At 42.7% G+C, this 27,061-nt stretch overlaps 1 protein-coding gene across 1 annotated transcript in view; it reads right to left on the reverse strand.

Annotated features, from left to right (window-relative positions):
* Positions 1-1,651: 1,651 nt before the first annotated feature.
* The window catches only part of TNNI3K (TNNI3 interacting kinase), a 258,130-nt gene continuing 232,720 nt past the window's right edge, over positions 1,652-27,061 (reverse strand). Inside the window, exons 24-25 of the mRNA XM_010963403.3 lie at positions 5,382-5,461; positions 1,652-2,179 (exon numbers count right to left, since the gene is read on the reverse strand). Coding sequence (XP_010961705.1) covers positions 2,103-2,179; positions 5,382-5,461 — 157 coding nt within the window. The 3' untranslated portion in view covers positions 1,652-2,102. The remainder of the gene's footprint in view (positions 2,180-5,381; positions 5,462-27,061) is intronic.

A 27,061-nucleotide genomic window follows, 5' to 3' on the forward strand; every position in this document is an offset into this window, starting at 1 on the left:
TGTGGAGAGAGTAGGTGGTTAATGAAAGGAAACAAAGAAAGGGAGCTCGACAGATTTGTTCTAGAAAAGTCTTCTCTAAAAGAGGGGTATTTCAGAGGCAAACAGTCATTCAGGGCCCTCCATTCAAGGCGCCTGGAAGGACGCCTGCTTTACCCCGTGCTCTCCTGATCAGACACACGTTAGGCATTACACCTACTGGGAAATTTTTAGTTAAAATTGGTGTGTATGTATGTATTTTAAAATTTTTTTAACTTTCTAAGGTATTCCTTTCAACTCAACTCATAAAATGACTAAGCCTCAAAGTATCCCAGGCTGGTGCTGGCTCATTTTCTAAAGCAGCGGGAGCAGAGGGCTAGACAGAGAGCCGCAGAGAGACAGGTGCTCCTGAACCAGCCCCCTTTTTTCTGTCTTTGCCAGAAGGCTTTTTGCCTGTATGGCCACTTCAGGCTCCTTGGTCCTGCTTATTATTAAGTCCCTTGGCAACTGGCTTGGTGGGAATAGAGTATCTGTGACTCTGAATAATTGGGTGGGGACATGAAAAGGCTGGAGGCTTAAAAAAGGATAAATCTAATGGGAAGCACCAGGGTTTTAACTTCTACCTCTGCATTTGCACTGAGCTGTCGCCAAGCTATTCAGAGCACTAGGGGGGACTTTCAACTTTATGACCACAGGTCATAAGAAAAGGCTCAGAAGGATTTAGAGGTGGGGTTGCTGTTCTGATAGAATTGCCCACAGGAAACAGTTTCTAATTGGTAGGGGAGAGGGGACGATGGAGGAGCTTGTCACAGACATCGGAGGAGCAGTCTTTCCATCTCTTCTTCAGTCCTGTTTGTATATGAGTTCGCGTCAGTGAGGAGGACAGAGAGGTTTTGCCCAAATACAGCCACTCTGTCTGGCTCTATATTCCTTCCCTTCCTCTTCGGGGCCCTACTTGTTCTCTCAGGATTTAGGACAGTGGTTCTGAACATGGGGTGATTGTACCCCCAGAGTACATTTGGAAATGTCTGGAGATATTTCTGATTGTTGTGATTTAGGGAGCTGTTACTGGCTCTGGGGGTGGGGTGGGGGTAGAAGCCAGGAAGCTATTAAACATCCTACAGTGCGTAGGACAGCCCCACAAAGAGTGATTCCCTCCAAACTGTCCACGGTGCCAATCCAGAAGCCTTGATTTGGAGGGTGCCCAATCTTCCTTTACTAATGTTATTTCTCTTACCAAGGTTAAAAGTAGTGATTATGACACTGAATTTTCATGGCTCCCTGCCTGCTTTTCCAGGTCTGTCTTTCAATGGCAAAAGTATTCTGTTTGGCGGAAGCGTCCCTGTCTTCCTGGTTGGGATGAGCATGGAGGGCAGGTTTCTCATTTTCTGAAGGCAGCAGGCACCTGAGCTACCTGGTATGAATGGCAGGTTTGCATTCGTGGGGTGGTTTCATAATGGTAGCGACGGTGTTTGTGACACCTTGGTGCTGACAGCAGCAGGCTACCCAGGCAGAGCACAGAGCACTTGGGACAACATACAGAAGAGGCCAAATAATTAAGTGCTGTACTTCTGCAAGCTTCTTGATCTGAAGGTCATTATTTCTTTTTACCAATATGTCTGCAAGCAAGTATATTCTGAGTAGAAGTCTGGTTGGAATGAAATACACTTCTGAATCAATTTTGTATGTCACTAAAGAATCTTTAATCACAGAGCTGGACACTAGAAGTAACATCATGAGACAAGAAAATGAACAATATTCTGAGAAATCAAACGTGTGGCTCTCTGACACAAGTCTACATGATCCAGTCTAGGAAAACATAATTGTTAAGTCCCTACTACGGACTGAGGCCTCATCTCCAAGCAACAGCATAAATTTATGTTTTTATTTACAAAAGTAAAAACAATTCTTCAAATATATCCTGTTTTGGTTCTTTTGCATTTCTTTCCTTAGCTGCAAATCCAAAGCCCCACTCGTAGGAGGGAATTAAACAGGACCAATATAAACAAGCCAATTTAAGTAGACCTTAGAGGGTAAAATATTATAATTGGAAGCAAGCCTGCCATGACTGGAATTGTTGCTGTCAGTCTGGGGGAAAACTCTCCATAGGTAGATGCAGAATGCTGTCAGCCGCTGTCCTCAAAGCTGCCACTATTCCGGCAAGGATGAAAATGCATTGGGCTCAGGGGATCAGACACGTAGCCTGCATTAGGAAAGAAGTTCAGCTGTTACTTACTGGCCTTTCAGCCCACCTCCCCATTTTTCTCAGCCAGCCTCACCCAGTAAAATGCACAGCGGCCAGGCATCTCCCCCAGGCTCCTGGGAACAGAGAGCCCGGACGAGAGTTGCGGGCAATCAACTGTAAAACAAAAGCAAAATTTAAAACGGAAACAGAGCGCTGAGACCAGAGGAACAGCAATGATGGGTGTCTGATTTGAACCCAAGCTGGCCAGGTGACATTTTGAGTGTGGAGTAAAGAAGGGTGCAGTTCAGGAAGGCGCTTTATCACGATGGCTAAAAGCGCGGGCTTCGTGTCAGGCAAGTCTGGGTTTAAAGCCTGCGTCATTACTTGCCAGTTCTGTGACTTTTGTTAACCTTTCTAAGCCTCAGTGTCGTCATTTGTAAATGGGAAAAATAAAAGTCCTCAGTTATAAGGCTGGAAACACACATAAGACAATTAGCACAGTGTCTGACACAGAGTGGGTGGGAAGCAAATGATGGCTGTAAAAGGAAGGTGGAGATGGTGAGAGAGACAAAGGAGGGAGTACTCTCTACAGCAGGTGGGCTCTGGCTGGGTTTTTTTTTTTTTTAAGCCCCTCTGAGAGTCCAATTCTTGAGCGTACATCGGTGCTTAGGTCTGAATCCTAGTGGCGTTCGATACTGATTGAAGCACTAGCCCTGGGTGTGTCCAAAGAACTGAGCGGGTGCCTTGGGATCTGGCCGCTGTCCTAGAGAACGCTGCACACGGGCAGGGAAGCCTTCCCTCTCTGAGTAAGGAGGCTGCTCATCGCTACTGGGAAAATGGGCGCATTTGTCAATAACTACTGCTGCTTTTGCTCCCCTTTGATAGCTGAGTTTTCCGAACCAACTCAGCCATCCACATTTTCATCATGACATCTAGCAATATGCAGCTCGATGGGCGTATTTATTTTCATCAGAAAGGTCTCTGTCAGAATCTCTTAGGCAGCACATAAACTCTCCAGGAGGGGGCGCCACTGCTGCCCACTGTCCTCTGTTGCTGGCAAGCAGGGCTGGCCCTGGTCGGAAGTGAGGAAGGTTGTGGTGGGGGGAGGCTGAGATATGGGGAAGCAGGATACACATTACCGAATCCTAATTCTGGGTGAACAAAAACAACCTACATCTTAGAGCAGAAATACTCCCTTTGTCCAGCCCGAAACTGCAACTTTCTCCTGGGCATAGATAGATGCTTTAATAAGCTCGTCATCCTTTCATTACCATACGCAACCTTCTAATGTATGACATGCAATTTTACTGGCCTCAGGTGCTCCCTGCCTCTCCCCAAAGGTCTCCAATGGAAACCTTACTGTGAGCCTATGTCCCTCCAGGGTTGGCGGGTCTCCTTTCAGGATGGGTAGCAGAATCAGCAGGGCATGGATGCTGACATTTGTCGTGGGTGCCATCATCTCCAGAGCTGAAGGACAAACGCATTGTCTTTGTGCAGCCACTCAGCTTAAGAGGGACAAGTGAAATATGACCACACCCTTCAAGGAAAGACTGAACCATGTCTGCACCTTTTTGGTACTTCAGGGTGAAAGGTCTAAAGTACAGCTATGTACTTAATTTTTAATTCGTTCTCCAGCCCTGCTCTCTGGGGGAGAAAAAATAAGAAACAGTTCATAAAGTTGCTGTTATACCACAACTGGTTTATGGGACGGAAATGAAGGGCAATTAAAGGATTCTTTCTTGTGCGATGAGATGGTCCTAGTGGGAGATATGGAACATATCTTCTTTGCCTGTTGGGGCTCTCACTCCATTCAAACACCCTAGTGTTTTCTTGAACTCCTGGTACAGCTATGCATAGGAAAACCTACTTTTGTATTATTGCATCATTTTTTCCTAATTTCTCCATCTTGAGGAATTCTGCTAAAAGTCTTATCCTATTAAGAAACAGATCGTTAAGTTAAAGAAATGCTTCATCTTGAAACTCCATCATGAAAGGAAAGACTTCTGGTCAAAGCACACATTTCAAAGGGTGCCCTATATTTTGTGGTTGTGCGGTCACATCTGTAAAGGCTTGGAAAAACGATATTATATCTATAAAAAATGTGATGATGTGACACTTTGAGCACATTTTCCCCTGTTACTGGACCGGCCAATTACGTTGTAAACCTGATGATAAAAAGCACTCGGCTGCATCCTGGACACGTACTGGGAGTCAGAAGCATAGAGTTTCCTTTCTTTAAAGTTCCCAAGTAGCTTGTTGTATCTATCCAGAACAATTTTTTTTCTTCTTTCTTAAAGATTTCCTAATGCCTTAGGTAATGATACTCTGCGGACAGGTGCAAAGCTGCGAGGTCTATTGCCATCTATATAAGAGAACTGGGAACACACCATCCAATTTATTCTTCCACAAACCCAGTTCTTGTAATAAATCTGATCTCTTTAACAGACATACTTTTTTTCAGTCCTCTATATTGTTAAAGGAAGTTCCCATGAACAAATGAGCTCATTGTACTAAAATTCTAATTAAATACAGAACCTCTCTGTCTTAGAGACTGGAGAAAGGACATCACAAGCCTGGCACATGAATATGGCAGCTGATGATAAGGGGGGTGGCCCTCCTCTGGCTTCCAGGAGCGAACATAGTAACTGTGTTACGATTTCAAAGAGATTTACTGATTCCTTCTAAAGCAGTCCTGTGCAAAACGGATCCCATCCGTGATACCCTCACCTCCTCTCCAGCTTTTTTGAGTGAATAACCAGGGTTACATTATACTCTCACGTACTTGCTAAAGAGGAAGTGCTCCCCCAGGATAACGATGTAACTGTGGAGATGCATCTCTTCTCTTCCCTCCCTATGTGCCCCGCGAGGTGCGGCTTAGAGGCAGTGGACTCAATAAGGCAGCAACAAGGTGTTTGGAATATCATGAGATGCAAGAGATTATCTTCAAAAAAGAGCTGTACGTTTTTTCCATGTGCACACACACTCATATACTTGCATGTAGACTTACACACTTATGCACACATTATTCAGCACAAAGGTAAATAAATGTACACTTAGATGACTTACAAAATTAAAGTTCGCACTTTTATAATATAATATTCATAAAGCATCCTTCATTTCTAGTTACCACAAAATAGAATCTTCTTTTCCTCCTTATCAGATAGATACCACCTTCCTAGGGGTAGTCTCCTGAATCCATCTGAAGAATCTGTACACTTACCATATTTGTCAATGGGTGAGAACTGAAGGCTTCTCCTCAAGTCCTCCAAAGACAGGCCTTGGGCAGAACATTGTCCGGCACTGGAAAATTCCATGAGATACTTTGATAACCATGGTGGTGGTTTGCTAATAACATTTTTATAAAACAGCATTTATTCACTCAGCACAGATCCCAGAAAACTGGCACAGTGATGCAAAGGTGTTTTTATCTTACTCATGACTGGTGGGGAAGAGTTCAGAATTATTCCAAGCAAGTCTGATCTACGTGTGAGTCCTGGCTCTTCCAGGTAGACTACAGTTCCTAGCTGTGTCACCTTGAACATGTTACCCTTTCTGAACCTAAGTTTATTGATCTGCAAAGTGGGAAAAGTAAATAATTTGCAATTTGTTTTGATAGTTAAATATAGAAAAAAAAAGTATTGAGTCTAAATACTGGGTTAATACCCTTGCAAGCCTTACTTAAAAGGAACTAATAACCAGAACATTATTATCTTAGTAATAATCCATATAAATGAAACGCATCCCAAGATGTATTATTATTATTACTTTGCTATTATTATAATGGTAATTATAAGAGAGAGTGATAATAATGATTAGTGACTGATTTCTATGTATTAAGCATTCACATCTATCATTTCATTTGATCTTCATAACTATCTTGTCATTACCAAATCATTTTTCTCATTTTATAGACTAGAAACTGAGGCTGGAGCAGTAAAGCCGCTTGGGACAGGTTGGGCAAATGGCTCATCTAGGATTCAAACCCAAGTCTTTCAGATTCCAAAGCCTGTACCCTTATCCACCGTTCAGATGGGAATTTCTTCATGATTCCTGGCATTCATTAATCCTTCTCTGTGCCAAACTTCTCCCGCTCTTCTACAACTTTGGTTCATGGAATTGCTTCCTTTCCACCTCTTCTGACTCAAAACCTGAAGTTCTCAAAACCCTCACCCTAATATCTAATCACACCTGTCAGTTAATTGTATGTCCTAATTCCTCCTGCATCCATCTCTCTCACGCATACTTAAGCATCTTCCATCAGGCTACCCTGGTTACCCCAGAACTGCCCTCACTGTGTCCACAGTAGAATTCTTAACTCCCCACAAGCCATCTAAATTACTGGTGCCGCATCATTCAAATACTTAAGCCAAGATTCTTGGAATGATCCTTGATATCTTTCTTTTTCTCACATCTCTCATAGAATTCAAATCTTTTTGACTTTGCCTCCCAAATGTAACCCTAATCCATCTATCTCTCCTCCTTCAAGGTCTGGGCCATATAATCTCATTCTTGTCTGGACCTCTGCAATTTGCCTCCTAATTGATTTTCCTGCATTCACTTCCATCCCCTTATAGTCCTTTCTCCATATATTATGCAGAGTGATCTTTTCAAAATATGAAAAGAATAGGCCATTCACCTACTTAAAGCATACTTAAAATCGTCCAGTGGCTTCCCAGTTCCTGTAGAATAAAACATACATACTTTACCTCACCTATGAGGCCCTGGCCCCGCCTACCTCTCCAACCTCAACGCGCACCCCTCTCCTCTCCTTTCGCTAAGTACTTCTTTTAGTATTCTTTCTGTCCTTTGAACTTTCTGATCTTCAGTCCAGAGCTTTTGCATTTTGTTAACTCTGCACGGAATGCTTTTCTTAATGAACCCAAATCCTGTTTTGCTGAACTCTTCCTCTGCCTTCCCCATGACTGGCTCCTCCATCGCTTAGGCCTCACTTGGAATGTCATCTGCTCAGATAGGTCTTCCCTGACCACCATTCCTAAGTGGCCGTTCCCCTGCCCCTCATCACTTTCTGTCACATCACATCAACCTATTTCTTTCTTTCAGAACTAAAAAAATTGTCTTGCTATTTCATCCATTTTTTTCCATATTCTTTCAAACAATGAAACTGGAAGCCTTGTCTGTCTTGTCTCCCGTATTCCCTGCACTCAGAACACTGCCTGGCATGTAGGAGAAGCTCAGAAATTAGTTTGTGGTTGATTTAATTAATAATCCCTAAATGATGTCTTTTTCTTTCACCATTCAATCCTCCCCTCCACAAGGTCCTCCTTTGATAAAAATCTCACCGGGGCACTCCCCTGCTCTGCACTGCAGTTCCTCAGACCAACACTCTAAACCCTGCAATCCAGCCCTCCTTCCCCCTTGCATCCTGTGTATCTCGTATTCTCCAGTGTCTCAATTCCACCGCCAGCCTCTTTTTTTCCCTCCAAGTTCAGGTCACACTAATAAACTTTAGATGTTTCAAACATTCCCGAATTTTCCCTTCTCCAAGGTTGTGGCTGAGCTGTTCCCACTACTCGAATCTGCTTGGTGACACCTCATTTAATCGTGACAGGAAGTGGTAAGGCAGCGTGGCCAAGGGTGAACATACTGGTGCAAGACTCCTTGAATTTGAATCTTCACTCCGTCGCTTTCTAGCTCTATGACCTTTGGCAAATTATTTTAACTGCTCTATGCCTCAGTTTGTGCAACTGTAAAATGGGAATCATAACAAGACTTCGCTTAGAAGGTTAATCATGAAAATTAAAAGAATTAATAAGTTTAAAGTACTTTGAACAGTGCTGACATTTAGTAAGTACTCAATAAATGCTACCTACTTTTATGATTTGTCAAATTCCAATTCAGAGACAGTATTTCCTCAAAGTCCTCTTGGACACCCCCAGTCAGAATTCCATGTCCCGCGAGTCCTCTGTGCTCCTACCACAGTGCTTGTCTGCCTCTGCTGTGGTGTAGATGGATCTGCATTGGTATACTAATACCCACTGAACAGAACGTTCCTGCAGGTCAGACGTCCTGTCTAACACCTTTGGGTCTCCTACGGGGCTTAGCTGGTACTTTGTAAACAGTTAAAATAATAAAAAGTGTGTTCAATAAAGCTAAGTTATTACAAAATGTTCATTTGGACATGTTAGATTTTTCTAAGCACTCACATGAACTCACATGGATTAATTCACTTAGCTGCCTTGAAAGTGACTGCATGTTTGGCCTCACTTTCTTAAGCTATAAAGTGAAGATGTTGTTTCTTAGAGGAAAGCAATGATTAAAAAGAAGAAAAAGGATTGACTTAAAGTGGGGACATGATGTGATCTCAATTAACATTAAATGGCAAACCATACTCGGTTCTGGACAATATTGTATCATTCAAGATATTTTTCAAAATAAAATCTACCCTACTAAGTCCTGTAACCTCTAGCTCCTTTTAAGAAATGTGCCAAAAGCAGTAGTCTTGGCAACAAGAAGATAATAGGGAATAAATATTTCATCATCAAAAAGGCTATCTGGTTTCCTATGAATAAAAGCCCATCTCCAAGCTGTCTTATTTACCCAGCTGCTGAATGCAATTCATGCCAGGGGACTTAACCTTCCTGCCCAAGAGATACCACATAGGCTGTCTCTGGCCGCTGTTCTAGGATGACAGACAGATGGAAGCTAAGCACAACCAAGTTAAACAAAGCAGAAGAAACCAGACCCTGATCAGTGGAACTAGTTGCCCTCAGCCCGTGTGTATCCAGACTTCAGCAGAAGCCCGGAGTTTGAGAGACACACCAGGACCTCTGTTTGCTGAAGTTGTGGTCAGTGAAAATAGGCATTTCCAGGATGCAGCTGCCCTACAAATTCAATGAAAGTAAGCGGGAACTAATGGCAGGTAAGGAAAGCATTCAATTTTGCAGGGTTTCCTATTACTGGTCACCTAGGTAGCTTGCTTTATGCTAAAAGGATGATACATACCCTATGTAGGCATACATGTGACTGGTATGCAATATTATAACGGTGGTTTTATGTATACTTTTTATAAGAATGAAATGAAATTTTCTTTTAAAGAGGACGAGACAGTCCTTAGGGTAGTTTTTGCATACTACAGCATTATTATTAACAGATCTTATTTTCGTGCTAAAAGAGGTTCAGTCCTGTTAGGCTAAATGGTTCATATTAGCTCTGTGATGTGTACGTCAAGATAAGCGTAATCATCAGACATTTTCTCTTACAAAGGTGCACTAGGGAATGAATCATTTACCGAGAAAGATGAGCAGAACCAAAATTCAGAAAATATTTTTTGCTTCTCAATCTATGCTTTATGGGTATAGCGTACTTAGTAGACTGGTGGCTAATGAGGCCAGTTCATACTCAGATCCAAAACATGCAATCTGTATTTTTGTGTGTGCACGCCATTCAGACTACGGCTTGTCAGCACAAAATAGCCTGTTTGCAAATAGTCACTCATGCACCCTGAGCAAAGACAAAAAGAGGACCCAAAACTAAAATCTGAGGCTAGGTAAGCTGAAATGAATGCAGAGATAATGACACTCATGACAAGTACATTAAGCGTAAATATTAGCCAATGAAAAGTAAATTGTATATGTAAGATTACAGAGGAATTATGAAGAAGGGGAAAAGTACTAGCAGATAGAATATATCCAAATGTAGCTTTAATCCTTCAAAGGAGTTAGGCAGAGTTTACAAACTAAACTAGGGGGTTGATGTACATTCTAGGCCAAACTCCAAAAAGGAATATTAAAACAGAGAATTCTGTACACTTAAAAAAGTTCTGATTACTAGAAGCTCACATGACTTCAGTAAGAAAAAAAAATCATACTAGATTTGCCTTATTTCTTTTTGGTAAGGGTAAATTTAAAGGCTAGAACATACACCTGGATCCCTGCAGGTAAAGGGCAGAGTTTCTCCTGATTACTTTGTAAGTAACAGGGGGAGATCTGTGTAAGGAACATGGGGAGATCTGCACTGGGTGAAGACTGGTTACATTGGATTGTTACTGGTTGAATATCCAGAACAGATACAGACCTCAGATAGGTGACATTCCCCACAAGGGTTATGTTGAGACTTAAACACTGGGAATAGTCACAAACAAAATAGCACACTTCCTAAAATTAGAATTGTCCAAAAATAGATTGTGTTGTTCTGGAAAGGATTAGTGTCCCATCCCTGGACGTATTCAGGCTGTGGCTGGAGCACCTTGTGGCACTGGGTGCTACAGAGGGATTCAGGTGTCTACCCGGAGGTCACATGACTGGACGTCCCAGGTCCCTCTACTGCTTACATTTGACGACTCTTTAGGTGTTTGTGTACAACGTAGACCTTGTGAAACTAGCGTTGCTAAGCTGGAAAGGCAGAGATTCCATGGTTCCTATGAAGGCAGAAGATTTTCATCTTCCTGATCTGCACTGCCTGACGTTTGGTCAGGGCTGAATGTCCGAGTCCCACACATGCCACAGCACACCTGTCTATGCATGACCACTCCTCCTCAAGCTGGTGTTTGTGGTTTTTGTCCATATACATTTCATTTGCTATAGTAACAGAACCATGCTATTTGCCTGAAGGAACCATCTCCTTGAGAGCCCTTTTTCAAAGAACCACGCTGCCATCCTAGATGAAGCAAAGAGAAGTGTGGAGAAACCACTTTCACATAAACCCATCATCAAGAATTTGAATGACAGGCTGTGCAAGGCTGGTACTGGAAAATTCGGAACTACTTCATAAAGGCTTTTAGATAAGATAAATTTGTAGAATACTCATGTTGCAATGTCTGAAGGGTGGGGAAAAACCCTAAAACACTATGTTCTCTCTTAATCCAGAAAAGTATATTGTCAAGGAAAGCCCAAGAGGAAATAAGGAAAAATACTGTCTGACGGTAGGAAATTTTGGCACCATCTGTCCCAGATGGTGGGAGCAGGCAGTGCCACCGTGGGGCAAACCGCCCCCACTTAGAGTCTCAGAAGCAGCCAGTACCATGGCTTCCAAACTACAGCCTGCCAAATGCTTTTGGTACTGAAGCAGCGAATCATGGTTTTGGCGGTGGGATTTCAGGAGTTCTCAGAGCATTTGCTAGTGCCGTAACTGCTCCTGACCGAGTTCCATTCCGCAGCAGACTTCAGATGGGCAGACAGTCCGAAAGAAACCTTTTTTTTTTTTTTTTATCACATTCTTCCAAGTGTAGCTTTTGCAGAGTTGGGGACTTTGATTTGATGAATTACAGCAAATGCATATAGTCTACGTGGCTTAAAAGCAAGAGTGAAATGAAAACAAACCCCCTCCAAAAAACACAAAGTGACCTAGAACGTCCAGTTCTATCACAATGACACAGTAATCGTTTCTTAAACTTGACGAGGTCTTTATAGCTTGCACAAACTTTTCTGCTAATGAGCTTAAAGAATTTTTACAAAACTCCCATGAGGCATCTGAGACGATACTAATTCTATGCAGGTGGCAAGTCAGGCTCAGAAAGTTTGAATAACCTGCATAAACTTACAGAGCCAGCAAGAGACAGGACCAGAACGTGAATGAAAGGTCTTCAGACTTCCAGTCCGTGCTCTCTCTTTTAAAATACACTTCATTTAACAGCAGCACATGTCAAACCGTCGGTGTGTTACCATCTGAGGAGCTCACTGAATTAGTCATGAGTCACAGGGTTTTGGACCCTTTGCATATAAAGTGTGAATAAATTCCTCACAGGGAAATGTCCCTTACCATCAGAGAGAAACCAGAATCAGCTTTCTCGTGTCTTGCCTTGTTAGCACTTAAAAAAAACCTATACTTCCGCTAGTCTAACAACGGGTTTCCTGTCCCTGAACAGTGAATTCAAAACAGGAGATTTACACGCTAGACGTTCCAAATGAGAAGTTTATGATGCTGCCAGACTCTCCGAGCACGTGAAAGGTTTCCCAAGCTGTGGTGTGCAGTCATCTTCCTAAACACTGCTCTAAATTGAACGGAAAACAATTAGGTACCAGTGTGATTGAAGACTTCAGGCCACATTTTCCTCTATTCAAGTTGTCCCAATTAGTTTTTATGCAGCTCAAAATGCCCTCGGACTACCTGCAACCTGGAAGATTAAGCCATTTGCACTTTGCATAAAACAACACCATCCAAGGCCTCACAGCTTTGCAAATACGCTCCGTGGCTTGTTGGAGCTTTCTGCCCTCTCACAATAGGGTTACCTGTATATGAATACCAGCGCGTGGGTCAACGCCGTGCTCACCCTTGTCCCCTTCCTCGAGAGGAGTATATCCAATTTAGGAGTCCTTTCTTTCACTCAAAAGGAAACACAGGTAATATTTAACCAGAATTTCAGTCCTTTGACACTAATCTAAGGGACGAATACAAAGAAAAGGTGGAGAAAGGCCTGCTGAGATCCCTCATAAAGGTGTTTACACAAAACAAATGCCTCGCCATTGAAAAGGCGACTAGAGTCAGCTGGCCATTTCTTTTGGCATTTTGCTGAAAACAAACAGACCTATTTAAACCAGATCTGCAGAAGGGATAAATGCCTTTCTACACTCTGCGATGTCTGTTTACGCAGCCCACCTTTGCTTTGGCCTAAAGAGGAAGACGGCATTTCTATTAGAAATGGAATCACCTTTGGCCTAACTTTGAAATGGTCCAGTCAGATGCCGATGAATAAGCCTTTGTTAATTTATCAGCTAAATTCAACGTATTTATTTATTCATGATTTCATCCTGGCTGTTTTCAAAACATTATTTTGTCTTTGACAATATTCTCTACTTGATAATGTCCCAAACTAAAACAAATTTATTGCACCCATTATAGTGAATGGGCAATGGCCAAAGTATTTAATGGGGCCAGAGGTCTGTGCAAAATATCTCTTTCAGGAAAATCAAACCCATCAGCTTTCTTTCAGTGGCAAATGTCCCCAGGCTATAAAAGGACTGAAAGACTCTGGCAATGGGTCACAGCTCTGTTTGAGCCATTAGGCAAATATCCAAGGTCTCAGCGCCCCCTTTTTTAAAGGAAAAAGCAATTAGGCAAAGAATTATGAATAAGGAGAAATGCAGTGAGAACTGAAAGTGTGTGTGAATTCCTTGATGGTTCCTAAATTGTTAATGTGCTCAACAGTAACCTAACCCCATCACCACCTCTCAGTTTACCTCTGCTGTAAGCAGGTATAAATGAGTCAATTGTATAATTTATCAGGAGGTGGACTTTGCACCCTAAACTAAAACTGAGGAGCATCCTTTAAACATGGCAGAATCTTTCCTGTCCTTCGCTGTATCCACCATCAACCAAAAAAGGGAAAGCTTGTTACATTTTAGAACTATGAGATTTTGGTTGTATGATGTCATAAAACCCACTCCTCACTCCTCCATTTCCCCTTCTATTTTATTGAGGAGGAAATTGAAGCCTTGTAAAGTAAAATAACATATCCAAGCTCATACAGTAAGGTTATAGTGAAAAAAAATCTATGTGAGCTGGAGTTCTAAGCTTCTAGTGCTCTTCGATAGTTTTTATTCTTACTTACAAGTGAAAGGGGAAACTAAAGTTTGTTGCATGTGTACCTGCTACGTGCCAGGAACTCAACTAGGTGCCTTACAGATTTTATTACCTTTGCTCCACCTAACAATCCATTTTATATGGGAAGAAATCAAGGCTCAGAGAGTCTAAGTCTTGCCCAGGATCACACAGCTGTCATTCAGACCTAGGCGAGGCAGTATCCAAGTCTCCTGCTGTTCCCACTTAACCTTGTTGGCTCTAGAAATGTTTCCCAAATTTACACCTGTAACCTTGTCTCTCTCCCTCTCTCCATGGTTGTTTGTCAAGCACAATGCCAGGTGCTAAGTGCTAGGAATACAGATGTGAGTGTGATGAACACGGACCCTGCCGTCTCGGGTAAACAGAAATGTAGGCATGTGCAGGTGAACTTCAATGCCTGAGCACACGGTATATGTTCTAAAGGATACCTTTCCTGCACAGACCTCCCTGCACAGGAAGGGGCCTGGTGTGGAGAAGCTGGAACATGAGAGCAGTAAGGCGGGTGTGCATGTGGGCAGGCAGCCCATCGGCAGTGATTGGAACCCATGCATCACGTGGGGCACAGCTCGGAGCCGAGTGCTGGGATTTGTCTACTACTGGGATTCCTTTACCACTGCGTCTCAGTCCCCAGTGCCTTAAACTAACTGTCATGTTCTAGACACCCAGTAAATGACTGACTGAATGAATAATGATTCTTCCCTCGCAACTTCATTCATGTTTATCTTTGTTTTTTTGTTTGTTTTTTACTGTAAGGATATTTTTTTTTCTTTCCTTTTTCATTAAAATTTTTTAACACTTAATTTTTTTTGGCAGGGGAAGACCATTAGGTTTATTTATTTTTTATTTGTTTATTTATTATTATTATTTTTGTAATGGAGGTGCTGGGGATTGAAACTAGGACCTTGTGCATGCAAAGCATGTGCTCTACCACTGAGCTAGACCCTCCCCTCCATGTTTCTTTTTGTTTGCTGACCTCTAACTCATCGGTCAACCTCCTTCTATATTTTTAGATACTACTCAGAAATGAACTGCATTCCTCTGACAGTTCATGCATCAGAGCAGTGACTCCTAAAGAAGACTTCTGATTCTTATTCCCTGCCCGGCCCCTTCCACCTCCACATCATTGCCAGCGAGATCTGAGAATGATTCTCCTTTACGGTAGCCCTCATCCTTGCAGTGGTTCTCAGCACACCCTTACAGATAGGAGGGTGAGCTGGAGGACAATAGAGAGCCCCTGTTCAAAATTCACCTCTTCTGGGATAGGGCTGATGGCCGTATGGAAGGGAAGAATGAACCACAGTGGCCTCAGGGTCACCCCAGCCATTTGCTCTCATCGTTGGCAAAGAATTTGGCTCATTGCATCTTCACCTGATCCCCAACTGGACTGTGGGTTCTTCATGGGGAAGGACCCTGCCTTATGAGTCTTTGTGTCCCTTAGGGCCTCAGACAGCACCTGGCATTGATGCGTTGAAGGAAGTGTGTTAACTTCTTGAAGGGAGCCTTTAGATTTTTCCATGGAGATGAGTTGCCAATGCATGCAGTTTCAAAGCTATGTGACCTGGAAAAATTGAATGTTTTATGTTTCTAAAGTAAGGGCCAGAAAATTTTGCCTGTAAAGAGCCAGATACTAAATATTGCAGGCTTTGCAGACCGTACAGTTTCTGTTGCAACTGTTTAACAACTGCTGCTGTTGTAGCACAAAAGCAGACAAAGGCGATACGTAAGAGGTAAATAGGACAGCGTTCCACCAAAATTTTACAAAAACGGGCAGGGAATTGGATTTGGCCTGAGGGTCTTAGTTTATTAACCTCTGCTTTAGAGCAATAGATAAACCCTATATGTGTTGCTTCCCTAAGCTGCCTTCCACCTTTGGGCCAAACAATACAATCTCAGTGAAAGTAGGACTTCCATCCATCTTTCATTTTAATAGTTTTTCCTAGAAGAAGAATAAAGACTAAAATACATGAGCTAATGGCAAAACAGAAAAAAAAAACATAGTTCACATTTATTCAGTGTTTACCATATATCAGACACGTACAAATTGTATTCTCACTTAATCCTCATTTTGCAACCCTATGAAGAAGGTGATATTCCTATTTTCATCCTGTAGATGAGACATTTGAGGCTCAGAGAGCTCTACTAACTTGCCCAAGGTCACACAGCTTCTAAGGGGTCGAACTTGAATTTGAACTCAGGTCCATCTGAGCCTACGCTTTGAACCACTACTTTATAATAAGGGCCACTAGGTGGCTACGTAAATAAAAATCACAAACCCAATTTTACTGATGGAAGATAAAAGCAGGAAGCACATAGGAACCTACAGAGCAGTACATGTTCTTTTCCCCTGTTGGATTGAGGGAAGTTCAAAGGACATCTTTGTTGATTTTACACCTCGAGGATCTGTTGTATGAAGTCAGATCCCTGCAAGAAATTCCATGTTCCTTTGTTCTTTATGACAGGCCAGTCTGAATGGGAAGATTTTAAAACTCCCTAAACTCTTTGAACATGCAGAACATTGATCTTCACAAACCATTTGAAACACCTTAAGGAGGTTACAAAATTACAAGCAATTTTTCTTTGGTTTTGTTTTGTTTTAAGTGAGTGTATACCGAACCTCTGGGACCTCTTGCCTCATCACACACCACCAAAGCTTTGCTCCCCTCCTCTGTGTATTCTTTGCTGTCAGACCCTGAATAACAAAATAGCGTTAGGTTGCTAGGGTGCCTTGTTTTCACTGAAAAGCTCTCTCCCACCAGGAATGTGGGGGCTCTTATCCCACTCTGCTGAGATGTGCGGTGATGCGTCTTTGAATCCTGGGGCAGCGCGGGGTTCGACACGTCCTGCTGGGCTGCCCATCGCTCCTGCCTTCTGTGTTGGCAGGAACACGACTGGATTCTGTACGAAGTGCTCTGTGGCCTTCTGCACAGTGAGACCTGCGTGGCCAACTTCACACTGGTATTTATTAAGCCTGATAGGTGGCCCACCAGACGGCACGCTCCTTCAGAGCAGGAGCCATGCCTTGTTACTTCTCTCTGCTGCCCTGGCATGTGGGGTCTGGCACAGCGTCCGCTTTCAACACATATTTTAGAAATGAATTTGGTAGACCTGAATGCCTGGTCACTTCTCCAGCTTCGCCTCCTCTCAGCCTCAGTGCTCTGTGCGGGCTGGCCGAGTGGTCAGGGGCGTGAGGTCCAAGTCAGACAGAGTGGGGTTTCCTGTCCGGGCACCTCCACTTCCTAGCTGTGGCCTCTGAGGAAGTAACTTAACCGTCCTGTGCTCACTTTCCCTCTGTACGATGGAGGATGCTAACAGTAACTGTCATGTTCACTGGCTCTGCGTGTGGATTATATGACAGTAGACCTGTGAAGTAGGTAGAAGAATCCCTAACATGTATGGTCCTTATCCCCCTCACCACTTCTGCCCACAGCATTCTCTCCTCCCTCTCCTCTAATGGACAGTGCTGCTCAGCTGTCAGCCTGGCCCTCCTCCCCCCAGCACTTGGTTAGCTGCCAAGTAGCTTTGGTAGGGGATTGACCACATTGTTCCTCACTGCTTTTTAAACTTGTCTGTCTCCCCTAGTACCCAGCCCACAGCCTGTGCTAAATAAATTATTTATTAAACAATTGTATGAATGGAAAGTAGATTTAAAAGAGCAAATTAATTATAGCCACTATCAAAAATAATATGGAGTTTCCTTAAAAAAATAAAAATAGGTTACCATATGATGAAGAAATCCCACTCCTGGGCACACATCTGGAAAAGATGAAAACTCTAATTTGAAAAGACAGGCACATCTCAATTCATAGCAGCACTATTTACAACAACCAAGACATGGAAGCAACCTCAGTGTCTGGATAAAGCAACAGATGACTGGATACAGAAGATGTGGTGTATATACACAATGGAATACCACTCAGCCATAAAGAAAAGCATGAAATATTGCCATTTGCAGCAACATGGATGGACCTAGAGATTATCATAATAAGTGAAGTCAGAAGGAAAAAGACCAATAGTAAATGACATCACTTATATGTGGAATCTAAAAAATAATACAAGTGATCTTATTTACAAAACAGAAACACATTCACAGACACAGAAAACAAATCTGTGGTTACCAAAAGGGATGAAGGGATAAATTAAGAGTCTGGGATTAACATACATAGAGTACTGTATATAAAACAGATAAACAACAAGGACTGACTGTAAAGCACAGGGAGCTATACTCAGTATCTGGTAATAACCTATAATGGAAAAGAATCTGAAAAAGAATATACACGTATAAGTGAATCACTTTGCTGTACACCTGAAACTAACATAACATTGTAAATCAACTATAACCCAATCGAAAAAAATTAAAAAGAGCAGATTAACTGACCACCATTCCTCTCAGTGCCATAAAGTATGTCAGGTAGGATGATCTTTTTAAGAAGGAGCCTAATCACGTCGCTTCTCTGCCCCATCCCCGCACTGGCACGCCTCTCAGACTGAGAAAATGCCCAAGTCCTCCCAACGGCCTGTATACACCTCCCTCATGGCCTGGCCCCATTCCTTCTCTGCTCTGTCTTTTATTACTCTTCCCTATGATCATTTTGCTCCTTCTGGCTTCCCGCCTGTTTCTTGAATTCCCAGACGTGATCCTGCCTCAAGGAATCTGTACTTGCTGTTCCCACAGTCTGGAACGCTCTTCCCTGGGGGCCTGTGGTTTTCATGTTCTCTCTGTTCATGGCTCTGCTCCAGTGTCACCTCCTGGGTGAGGCCTGCCCCGATCATACTATTTAAACTTGCAGACCACACCTCTTTCTCTCTCTCTGTCCCCTAACCCCGCTTTAATATACTACACCACTTACTTTAAAAAAGCGTCTGTCACGCTTCTACCCCACTCGAGTAAGAGCCCGCTGAAGGAAGGGGTTATTTTGTTTGTATTATTTGCTGTAGTATCTACAGAACCTAGAAATCTAAGCCCCAGATAAATATTTGCTAAATGAATGATCAAATTAAATCAAAGAACTTAGAACTGAGACAAATGGAAAATCTCGTATGAAATTCTTCCTGGAAAAAAATTTATGAGGCCTTTTGTAAATGCATTTTCCTGTACAATTTTTGTATCAGAAAGGGTTGCATGGAAGCCCTGCAGGGGGTTCCCAGTTGGCCGTACCCCAGCTCTGGCCACAGCCAGTGGGACGAGGCAGCAGCCCTGGAGTCTAAACGGTGCCAGGTGCAGAGGGCCCGCACCTCATTATGGGAAGGGCCAACCCCCCTCTGCTCCACGCAGGCCCACAGAGGCGACCTCTCTGCAGGTTTCCATAACCAGCTGAACGGGGCAGAGACCAGGCTCTTGAAATACCCAACAGGCTCTTTTGAATGCTTCCAAATACTATTAATGCCAAGTGCCACATAGTTACTGTGTGTTTTAAAGACTTTTCACATGGAAGAATTCACTGAAGCCTTTGTGGACACTGCAGCACAAATTACTTGAGTGTGTTTGTAGCTGGTCACAGCGGGGCTGTTGCCAAACACTGAAGTTTTGCAGACACTTCTCGGGTGAAAGGACCTACTTTTGGGACCATGGCTTGGGAGAGTGGCCTTGTTCTCTCAGACACGTGACAGAGAGAATACAGCAGAACACAAATGTCATACCCACAGTGCTGCGATACGTGTCTTTACAAAGCCATGAATTTTCTCAGGGGTATCGACTAGGGTGATGTCGATAAAAGTATTAAAATCGTAAGTCTCAGAACATCCATTTCAGATACAGACTTTCTCATTTCATCAGCCATGTGGGGTGGGTATTATTTATTAGTAGTATCATTATTATTATCTGAAGAACCTGAAGGGTGGAAAAGTCAGGTCATTTGCCTGAGGTGAGTGACCTGGCCAGTGATAGGGAGGAGACAGACCAGACCGCACGCAGCGGTTCCTTGTTTCTCTGCTCCCCAGTGTCTCCGCATTAGAGAGAGCCTCGTGACCTGCCGGAGTGAAGTGAATACGTGGGGTTCTTCCTCTCATTAGCAATTTGGATTTTTCAACTGCCAGTGGACAACCAGGCTTGGTGTTAGAAATGTGGGCTTCTGGTCATGAACCTACTGAAGCCGCGGATCACACAGTGCTGGGTCTGCTGTGTTCACAGTCGGATCTTACAGGCAAAGCTGCCACTAAAGTCAGGGGCTGAGGGAAAAAGACGACAGATTTTGAACTTGAAAAAAAACCACTAATTTTAATCCAGATTTGAATCACACCATCAATCTCCCAATCAGAACATGAATAATGTTATTCTGGGATTACTTCCTTAGATATGTCACACCCACACCCACACCCACACCCACACACTTGCACACTTTAGGGACTTAGAAAAACAATCACTTATATTTTTGGAATATGTAGAAAAAAGACAGATTCCCCCTTTTTCACGCTCCTTTTCAAAATATCTAATATCTTCAGGAATAAATCTCCTATACTGTGTTGGGAGAATTAGTCATGCAACTTCCACTACACATATCCCCCAAGCTCCACTCTGAAAGTGCACCCCTTGGTCTACCTTGTACTGTGAGACACCAGGCTGAAAGGAAACCGTGTCTGGGGACCGGGTAATCCGAGCAGCCGCAGGTTCCCATAGGAACGCCGGGAACACGCTCCCTTTATTGATCCGCATTTGCAGCAGCCGCCTGCTTTGGAATCCGGCTCTTGGCAAGTGCAAGCAGCAGCTCCCAGCGCAGAACTGCCCTAAATGTCTCTCTTTGAAGCCCTGGAGTCCACAGCCTTCTATTTGTGTCTGGCCCCGATTCATCACAGGCCCGAATGCTTTACCTGCTATGTAAAAATTTCCCCTAGAGCCTGAACCAGATTTTTAAAAAAGGAACAATCCTTGGCCAGTGAATCTCAGCATGAGAGAGTTGGAAACGTGAGAGGGGTAGGAACTGAGACAGATAACAGGAACTTCCGACTGTCTGTCTTTGGAAGGATATTGAAATATCTCCCTCATCTGGACTTCTTGCTCTGCCCAGACCCCAGCTACCTGTTTAGAAGATTAACAACAGTTGGATGCAGAGGATCACTCTGGGCTTTGGAGGAGTTACAATTCATAGTCGAAATGGCACTAAGCATAGACTAGCACAGGTGTGACAGTTTTACTTATTGTCAGGGATCAAAACACATAATATTTAAGTAAAAATAGCAAGAAACATTCATTCACTCATTTATTCATTCATTCATGTATTCACTTATTGGACCCTGGGCCCTCTTATCATAAAATGTATCATGCTTTGCTGAAATGGCTCCCTCACTAACTCTGCAGGCCAGGGACTGCGTTCATCTTGCTGATCACTGTATCCCCCGCGCCTGGAATATAGTGGGTCCTTACCAACGATTTGCTAAACAAAGGAATGAAGGAAGGAAGGGAAAAAGGCTTTATGGAAATAGTAGCATTTAATATGGAATATATGTCTGTGTGCATGTATATATAAAGTAGAAATTTATTATATTAAAATATATATTTCATGTAAAAGCTACTGTGAATTGAGCAGTAACTATATGCCAGACGATGTTTTAAGGGACTTACATAGATTGTTTCACTTCACCCTCACAATAATCATGAAGTAGTATTATTTTCTCATTTCATAGATGAGGAAGCATTTAGAAAGAGGTAAATGGCCAATAACACACATAGGAAATGTTATTGCCAGAATGTGAACCCAGCCAGTCTGACCGGGAGAGCCTGCTCTTAATCACTACTATATACACCTGCCATTTATATCATCATTTCACCTCTGCAAACCGCTGTGGTGATGGAGAGAGGACATTTTCTAAAAATGCTCTGAAATTGAAGTTGCGGGGTTGAGCTGTTGCCCAAAGGAGAAATATCTGTAAGAACACTGTTGAGTCAGCACCCCCAGAGCACAGCGGAAGTCGATCTGCGCTCTCATAGACAGGAACCCAAAACCGCCCTGGGACTGCTGGGGACTCTCCAAACATCTCTTTAGCTCTGCTCCCACGTCACCACTGTTCACCGCTGAGCAGATTAAAGCCCTGAGCACCTGTAAAGCAACAGTTCTCCTGGCCCAACTGCTATTTTTGTCACTACATGTTCACATCCTTGGATCATTAATTCTTGAGCCAGACCTTTGTGACTCAGGGAAGGTCTGGGAGACTATAGCTTTAGCTTTTCTACAAACAGGAGGTAGGCAGAGGGCATGGGGGAGGGGCTGTCCTGGGAAGGCCCCACAGGGTTTGGTTACACTTCCTGTCCTCACATCAGAATGGATGTGTTACAACTTTAAAAAACCAACAAGCTGTGGGATTGTTCTGTAAAACCATTTTCTTTATAAAGAGAGTCTCAGAAATTTTCTTTCCTATCATTATAACTTCCCTATTAGTTTAGAAAAATTAATTTAAGGACTTTGAAGAGGAATATATGCATGTGTATGTATGACTGAAACATTATGCTGTATACCAGAAACTCATGCAACATTGTGAACTGACTATACTTCAATTAAAAAAAATTTTTTTTAAATTGTACTTTTAAGGTAAAATAATTTATTTTAAATTGAAGACTAAATACTCCCTCAAGTTTGCATATTTGGAAATGGGGTTTTAAAAATGCACTCTTTATTTATGGAAAAGAAATGACATAAATGCAAAATATGAGACCAAAAAAACCCAATATAACAAATTTGAACTTAAAAACACAGATATTATTTTTTCATACACCGTTTATGATGAATTAGGAGGCCTCTGTCACTGACAGTGAGTTCCCAGGATAGGCTTCGGGGAAAGCACAGAAACCACAAACTCAGTCATGATGAGAAGAATCCACTGAGATCCCTGGGCAGAGTGTGAGCTGCGCTGCCACACTAGAAAGAGGAGCTGATGGGACAGTGGGAGAATCAGAGGTGCTCCGGTGATGAGTGACATCTCAGAGGAGAGCAAGTCTTTAGCTGCAGTTTGGATACACTGGTCCCATAGGGAAAGAGACGGAAAATGCTTTGGAAATCTTATAGACAAAAACAGTAAATGAAGGCAGCAAGTGGTAGCAGCTACGTGGAAACAGATGAAATACATAAGGGTAGATCTGCCTCCTGTCCTGTCCATTTGTATTAATGCTGCAACAGTTGTTCTAGCCTCGCAGAACAAAAAGTAGAGGTCCACCTCTGATGACCCCTTCTCCCTCAGCCACTCAGCAAATCCTCTCCACTCCACTGGGGCAATATTTCCCCACCTCTATGACTGTCTGCTTGCCTTAGCTGGGAACCTCCTGGTCTGCCACCTGTCTTTGAGCACTCTGTACACAGCTGCCAGATCCATCTTTTAAAGCGGAACTCTGGCCAGGTCATGACTTGTGCAAAAACTCTGAATGGCTTCCCACTATGTGCTGAGCACAGTCACAGATGATTATACTGAGTATTGCTTAAAGCAGTGGTTCTCAAAATGTAGTAACCAATCATCAGCCTCAGCATCCCAGGGGACTGGTTAGAAATGCAGAATTCTGACCCTGCATCATACTGACCCAAGCATAAACTCCGGGAGTGAGCCCAGAAACCTGTGCTTTAAGAAGCCTTCCAGGTGATTCTGATGAATACAAAAATTTGAGAATCACCAGCTTAGTGATTGAGACCATGAACTCTTGGTTCAGATGGTCTAGCCTCAAATCCTCTTTCTGCTTACTACCCATATTCCTTACACAAGTCAGTCTCTGAGCCTCTGTTTCCTCCTTTTAAAAACGAGGTGTAATTGAGGTGGTCACTATGAGTTATAAACAGCAGATCATATATAATGATCACACATGGAGCCCCCCATAAACACCACTATTGCTAACTTCTCTTATTAAAGGCTACCCCTACCCTGATCCTAAAACACTTTCTACAGGCTAGTTCAGTTGACCCACTGAATATTTCCTGGCAGGTCTTGTACCACTAACCCAGTGCCTTGTTCATATATGGCTCAACTGACAGAAGAACCAGTGAAGAGTCGATGCCAGGAAATTCTTGATACTAATTAAGTGCCTTAGGGAAGGAGCTTAGTTTGAAATTCAATAGAGTGAAAATTCTAATGAATGTTTAATAAGACATTGATTTACTATCTGACCTGAGAAAATAGGATAAACCAGTTGCTTTTATTCCCATCTGTAAAATGGGATTAATGTTATTAACCTCCTTTAAAAGAATTACTCTACCGACACACTGCACATAAAAAAGTGTCCACAGATGTCGAGAATGAGTCCTGTGATACATAATAATGAACCGCATCTGCCGAAATAGGGACATGCTATGAATAATCTACATCAACAGAGCTGGGGACAACAATGTTTCTGTTTGTTTTGAATTGTTATCTGTGTTTCCTCGTAATCCTGCTTATGGGAACATGCACTGCGAACATTTCTTTTAGACTTCTGTTGCATTTGGAGAGAGGTTGCTAGAGAAAATATTGTCTAAAGTGTGGTTAACAATTACTGATATCATTTGTGTGACTTGTCAGTAAGGCCATATCATCTAAGAATATTCTAACACTGGACAAATCCCAGGAATAAGCTGCTTTAACCTGTCACAATAAGGGTCGAGGAAAGAGTGTGGATGTAGAGGGCACATAACCATCATTACTACTGGGGAAATAAAATGTTAGAAATGGCGATTGGGAATATGTAATGCCATCTTCATATATGAAGTAGGTAATGTGTTATTTGTAACCTGTAATACTCCCCAAGTCTTGTCATTCCTCTTTTAAACTCAGCAAGATTAACGAAAGCCTGATTCTGACAATATTATAACTAATTCCCTCTGCCACTCGGCAGCCCCTTCCCTTCCCCAGGCCCCAGCACAGCTGTGGAAATGGTCTTCCTATAAGACAAGGCTGACCACCCCACCTACCGCGGAGGCCCCGGGGCTCAGGGCCCCAGCAGCAGACCTGGTCCACTTCTCCAACCTGTTGCTGTCTGCCTCATGTAGGCTCCACCCCCAATAAACTTCCTCAGTTTCCCTCACATGCTAATCCCCACAGTGGAAGGACTGCTCTCTTGACTATAGGCACTTATTGCATTGTATTCTATGGGCTTGATAATGCCTTCCTGACCGAACTGTTATCATCCTAACTAAGGAATCAGCATGTATCAACATATCTGGGGGTTAGGAAACCCCTCTCCACTCCCCTAAAGATACTTGAACAAATGAGTGAATGGATGAGTGGATAACAGCATTCACTGACTATTCTCAACATTAGCAAATTGTTTCCCGGATAACAGGAACTTTCAGAACAAAGAGAAATGGCCAGATTTTTAAAAATCTTGAAATACCAGCATTATCATTAATAAAAATTATAGATATGGATGGGTTGCACTTGACTTTCACATTCCTAGCCTAGTTCCAGCTCACAGATCCCCAGAGGATGGCTTCATCAGCGAGTAAGTGGAAGATCTCTCTCCTGTCTCCATGAGGTTCCTTAAGACATGTACTCTCCATCCACATTTTCCAGAGACAAGTGCCTCCTTCTCAGCCGAGCCGGGTATCAGCATCTTGAGGAAACAAGGGAGGTTAACGGGCTCCACTGGACATCAGGCTGTCATGGGTAGGAGTATAGTCCTATTAGCAACTGAAGGTCTCCAGTCTAGAGAAAGAGCCAGTTATGGGAGACTGGGTTTCTGAAGATGAGAACCTCAGGCTTACCATAGATTCTATCATATTTACTGTTTGACCTAGCGTGAATGTCCTTGTCAGATCCGGCATTTAATTACTTCCATCAGTGTTCAGGCTGCAGCCCTTACCTGTTGTCTGCCTGCCTCAAACCTTGATCCCCTTAGTTTGACTACTTCAGATGTCAGTCACCTGCCCGACCTCAGTGGTGTTTGACCTCAATTACCTGCAGTCTCTTCTTGACTCCTGCCCTAATTAGGCCTTCACTTGTGCCTCTTGTAGGACTGGTTGCCAACAGCAACCATCAAAGAGACACCAGTCAAACTTCAGTTAAAGAGCACGTCTTCCAGTGTCCTTGTGACACGTATGGGCATTATAAAATGTCAGAATTCAACCACAACTTTGGTGAGTCATATTTATATTTTTTTTTCCTGAGAAGTCACCAAAAAATGTCTTTCAAATCTCATATTGATTTGGGTGTAGGTTTTCTGCACAACCACAAATGATGTAGGAAAAATAATAAGCAACTGTTATTCCCACACATGGCAGCAGCCTAACTTCAAGTTCCAGGCTTGGCTCCTTCCTGGGCTTGACAAAGGGCTCCTATCCCTGTGCTAGTTTCCTAGGGCTGCTATAATGAAATTCCACAAACTGGAAAACTTAAAATAACAGAAATTAATTTTCTCACAATTCTGGAAGCTAGAAATCCAAAATCAAGATGTTCCTTCCGAGAGAGGTGAGGGAGGGTCTGTTCCATGCCTGTCTCTAGCTTCCGGTGCCAGCTGGCAATTCTTAAAGTTCCTGGCTGGGAGATGCCATCACCTGTGCCTCACTGTCTTCATATGACATTCTCCTCTTCTTATACGTACACAACTCATTTTGGATTTAGGGCCCACCCTACTCCGGTATGACCTCATCTTAACCAACAACCCTAGTTCCAAATAAGATCCCATTCTGAGGTGCTGGGGGTTAAGACTTCAACATATCTTTTCCAGGGACACAATTCAACCTGTGACATCCCCTCACATTTTTAACCATAGACTTGACGCGGTTTTCATCGTGAGTTCCTAACAATTTCTTGTGCTGTCCTGGATAGAGTTCACATGAGCTTTGGGATTAGTCATATTAATCAGACTGAGGTCAACCCCAGCTTCTTTACTCACTATCTCAGGGCTTTTCCTGTTTTGATCAGTTTTGTCCTCTTCAAAGTGGAGATAATACCTACCTGGCAGGTAGCTAGGAACATTAAATGAGATAATGCATGTACAGTACATAATAAATTCTCAATACATTCTACTGAGAATTTCCCTCTTTAATGAATGATTGTTACATATTAGAGGGAAAAAAAAGGCAATTTGTTTTAAAATGAACCTTGCATCAATGTTTCTCTGCGACTTAATAATGAACACTTCAGTACAAGTGTATACACAATCATATCAACTGTCAAAAGCATTATAAACCCTTTTCAGTTTGTCAGCTAGTGAACCTCAAAATAAAACACAGAGTTGTGGATAGCTGCTTTAAAACAATCACTCCTGACATTTTGGTAAGAATGCATTTATTAGACCGTATTTCATACTTGATTGTGGAAATAAACAAGGGCCTAAATGATCTGGATTTAAATGCTCTATAAAATCTGCATTTCAGTACTTTGTTCTCTGATTCATAAAGGAAGTTTCTATTTTAGTGTTCCTGGGTAAATCTGGCTATGTAAACTTTGAAAAGCCTTTGAATTAAAAAAAAAACAGACATGGTTATGGTTTAACAC

Source organism: Camelus bactrianus, chromosome 13 (assembly GCF_048773025.1).
Source record: "Camelus bactrianus isolate YW-2024 breed Bactrian camel chromosome 13, ASM4877302v1, whole genome shotgun sequence".
NCBI classification, from domain to species: Eukaryota; Metazoa; Chordata; class Mammalia; order Artiodactyla; family Camelidae; genus Camelus; species Camelus bactrianus.